Raw genomic sequence first — 3,684 nt, 5'->3', positions numbered from 1 at the left:
CCTGTTCCCTTCTAGTGCCTTGAGTTTGACTGAGCACCTGTAAGTTCGAGAAGCAAAGATCAAGAGCCAGTAGACTCTGGAAGGCTTCAGACACAGGTTGACCTGTTATAGACACAGGGACTCCGTGCAGGAGAACCTTCCTGCCTCCCTGTGTGAAATGCAGCAGTGCTCTGCCTCCCTGAGGTCAAAAACTCTAAGGACATAGAGTCGACATCGATGATGCGGACACTGCAGAAACTCTCACGGGCAGCGGGAATGGTATAAATTCACAAAGTGGATTCTCGGCAAACAACATAACACGTGGGGCTGGAACAGGCAGGGAAGAAGGAAGAACAGGGTATATTTCCAGTGGTGATAGGAATTGACAGGCAAGTTATCCTGGGCATTTTTTCAGTGACTCCTATCAGGCACCCCTATGAACTCCTGTAAGAGTTTGAAGAATACTTTGAGCAGGGTCAGCGTTATTAACTGGACCATCAAATTACTACCTTAGTCATTAAACACAAATGTAATCGAAATGTTGAATCCTAATTGATGACATAATTCTGAAGTGTCGAGGAGTGAAGAGTACTAACACTGATGTCAGCAACTCACTTCGAAAGGCATCAAAAAATGGATTGAAAGGCGAATTGATGGGTGGGTAAATGGACAGATCATAAATGTGTGATAAAGCAAATATAACAAAATATTGACAACAGCAGAATCTAAGTCCTGTGTATAATTCACTCTACATTCTTGTCAACATTTCTATATGGTAGAGATCCCTCATGGAGAAGTTTGCAACATCCACCATCTTGTTTTACCTGTGATGGGTGACACATCTGGATTACCCAGGATTTAACTACACATCTTTTTGTCATTTGGCCTGGGAGTTAGAGCTCTTCCCCCCAATCTCTTTGCAGGCGGCCTCTTCCTTTTCTTTTTTCTCTCTCTCTCTGGAACTAAAAGATCTTGTTCCTTTTTATACCTTGCACCATGACACACTCCTTTAAACATCGAGCATGCCATGAATGATGAGTGTCCAGAACGTTGGTGCTGCAGAAAAGGTGATTCTCGGGATTTTCCAAGTTGGAAAGAAATGGTCAGGACAACTCGGCTCTTTTGAGAACTTTCCTCAGGGCCTCCTTCACTTCCTTGTTCCTCAGGCTATAGATGAGGGGGTTCAACATGGGGATCACTGTTGTGTAGAACACAGACACCACCCGATCCTCCTGGGAGGAGTGGCCGGAGTTGTCTCTGAGGTACATGAAGATGAGGGTGCCGAAGAACAGGGACACAGCGGTGAGGTGGGAGGCGCACGTGGAGAAGGTCTTGGCCCGGCCCCCCGCGGAGGGGATCCTCACGATGGCCACAACGATAAACAGGTAGGACACCACGATCGCCACCACGCAGGCAGGGATGACGAAGACGGCAAACACGATGATGACCACCTCCTGGGTGTAGCTGTCCCCACAGGTCAGCTTTAACAGAGGGGGGAGGTCACAGAAAATAAAGTCGATCTCGTTGTTGCCGCAGAAGGAGAGGCTGAAGGCTGTGACCGTGCGAACAAAGGCGCTGGAGACACCAGCGCCGTAAGCCCCGGCCACCAAGCCCCAGCGGGCCTTCTCGGTCATGATGGTGACATAGAGCAGGGGCCAGCACACAGCCACGTAGCGGTCATACGCCATGATGGCCAGGAGGTAGCAGTCGATGGAGCCGAAGAAGGTGAAGAGGAAGAACTGGGCGGCGCAGCGGGGGTAGGACAGCGCAGCCCCGTGCTCCAGCAGCACGGCCAGCATCTGCGGCACGATGACCGACGAGTAGCACATGTCCACGAAAGAGAGGTGGCCGAGGAAGAAGTACATCGGGGTGTGCAGCCGGCCATCCATGTGGATCAGGGCAATCATGCCCAGGTTCCCCAACAAGGTAAGGAGATAAATGAACAGAAACAAGAGGAAGAGAGGAAATGTCCATTGGGGACAGTCGGTGAATGCAATGAGGAGGAATTCGCTCACCAAGCTGAGGTTCTTCTCTGCCATGAGGGGCCTCACGGGGCTAGGGTGGGAAGCCAGGCCAGAAGCTATACATAGGACTGGCCCGTATGTCTAGTTTACGTTTATTGGGCCAGGACTCTGGACGAAATATGCCACCTGCTGTGTGGGACTTCAAAGATGACTGGTCTTAGCTCCTGCCTTCAAGGGAGCGCTGAGAAATAGAGTCATCGTATATGTAAAGAAAGCCATTGAGGGGAACATTTCCAAATAGAATTGCACATTCTCCTGCTTTTATTGTTAGTCAGCTGTGGGAGACCCTGGGAGCCAAATAACCATCCTTAACCAAAATTTCCCTGTCACTCCAACAGGGGCTGATGCATGGGACCCTGTCTACCATGCAAATATCCATCTCAGGACCCTGTCCCTTTTTCTCCAAGACCACCGCCCCTTTATTTCAAATACTCATCATCTCTTGCCTGGATCTAAACCACAGGGGTGTAACTGAGAGCTCTCCCTGCCTCCAGGCACACTGCTTACCAATTCTTGCTCTTCATTGCGGTGAGAGTAGTAATCCTAAGACTTTAACTTGACCATGCCTTACTAAAATCCAGCATGGTACCCCATGGAGCGTAGGATAAGGGTAAGCTGCGGACTCCTCGGTATGTCGGGGAAAGCCCTCTATGGGGTCCCCTCCCTACTTGCCCATGCCCCTTGCTTACTTCTCACTCCTCACACCTGCAGCCACACCCCAGCTTCTTGCAGCTTCTCTAATCTCCATGCTCTCTCTCATCTCTGTGCTTTCCACAGGCCACCCCTTCTGACAAAACACCTTATCTTTCCCGTCCCCAGGGTCAGATCATACTTCTCACAAAAAAAGTCTCTCTCGAATCTGTCTTCCCGGGTGAGGGTGTGTGCCCCTGGAGCTCAGCACATACGAAGGGTTTAAGATGTCTTCACAGAATAAATAGTTCTCAAATAAGATGTGAAGCACCTTGCAAAGGGAAAGGCGCTATACAAATCTTCAAGTGATTATTTTTATTTTCTGAAAATGTTTAAAGGCAAAACATGTCATTAAAACCAATCCACATTCACAAACATCGTAAGCCATGCTTAGCCTGCCCCTTCCATGCTCAACCTAACAAGGCCACTGTCTTACTTAGAGCCTCTTCGTTTACCAAAAACAGATTTTATAAGAACTGATATTATCCTGAATAATAGAAGCACATAGATAGGAACTGTTCTAAGTGGGGGCACTTGCGTGGCTCAGTCAGTTAAGCACCCGACTCTCGATTTCAGCTCAGATCGTGATCTCAGGGTGGAGGGATCGAGCCTGGGTGGGGCTTGTGCTCAGCAGGGAGTCTGCTTCTCTCCCTCTGCCCCTCCCCCTGCTCTCTCTCCCTCTAAAATAAATAAATACATCTTTAAAAAAACACAAGAAACTATTCTAAGTGATCTCTGTATTAACTCCTCTAATCCCCACAAACACTTTACAAGGTGGGAACTTTTATTACCCTTGTCTCACAGATGAGGAAACAGACAAGGAGCTGACGTCACATGCCCAAGACCGCACAGCCAGTAAATGGAACTGTCATTAGGAAGAACACTGCACGCGAAGCACTGTGTATCTTATTACCAGATTTCTAATGCATCACGTGTCTACTCCTACAGCAGCGCGACACGCCCGGATACCTGCACCGCGGTCAACGCCTAT

The 3,684-nt window shown here is 48.9% G+C and overlaps 1 protein-coding gene across 1 annotated transcript; it reads right to left on the bottom strand.

Annotated features, from left to right (window-relative positions):
* Positions 1-1,082: 1,082 nt before the first annotated feature.
* Positions 1,083-2,018, bottom strand: LOC113246544 (olfactory receptor 9Q1-like). The gene has a single exon (XM_026487148.2). It carries the CDS (start codon positions 2,016-2,018, stop codon positions 1,083-1,085), a length of 936 nt encoding a protein of 311 aa, XP_026342933.2.
* Between the last annotated feature and the right edge of the window lie 1,666 nt (positions 2,019-3,684).

This window comes from Ursus arctos, unplaced genomic scaffold (genome assembly GCF_023065955.2).
Source record: "Ursus arctos isolate Adak ecotype North America unplaced genomic scaffold, UrsArc2.0 scaffold_23, whole genome shotgun sequence".
NCBI lineage: Eukaryota > Metazoa > Chordata > Mammalia > Carnivora > Ursidae > Ursus > Ursus arctos.
Note: the sequence above shows the minus strand (reverse complement) of the source record. Positions and strands in the feature narration are given on the sequence as shown.

Excerpts from the sequence above, each read along its gene's own strand:
- LOC113246544 (XM_026487148.2), bottom strand. The coding sequence starts at position 2,018 with ATGGCAGAGAAGAACCTCAGCTTGGTGAGCGAATTCCTCCTCATTGCA.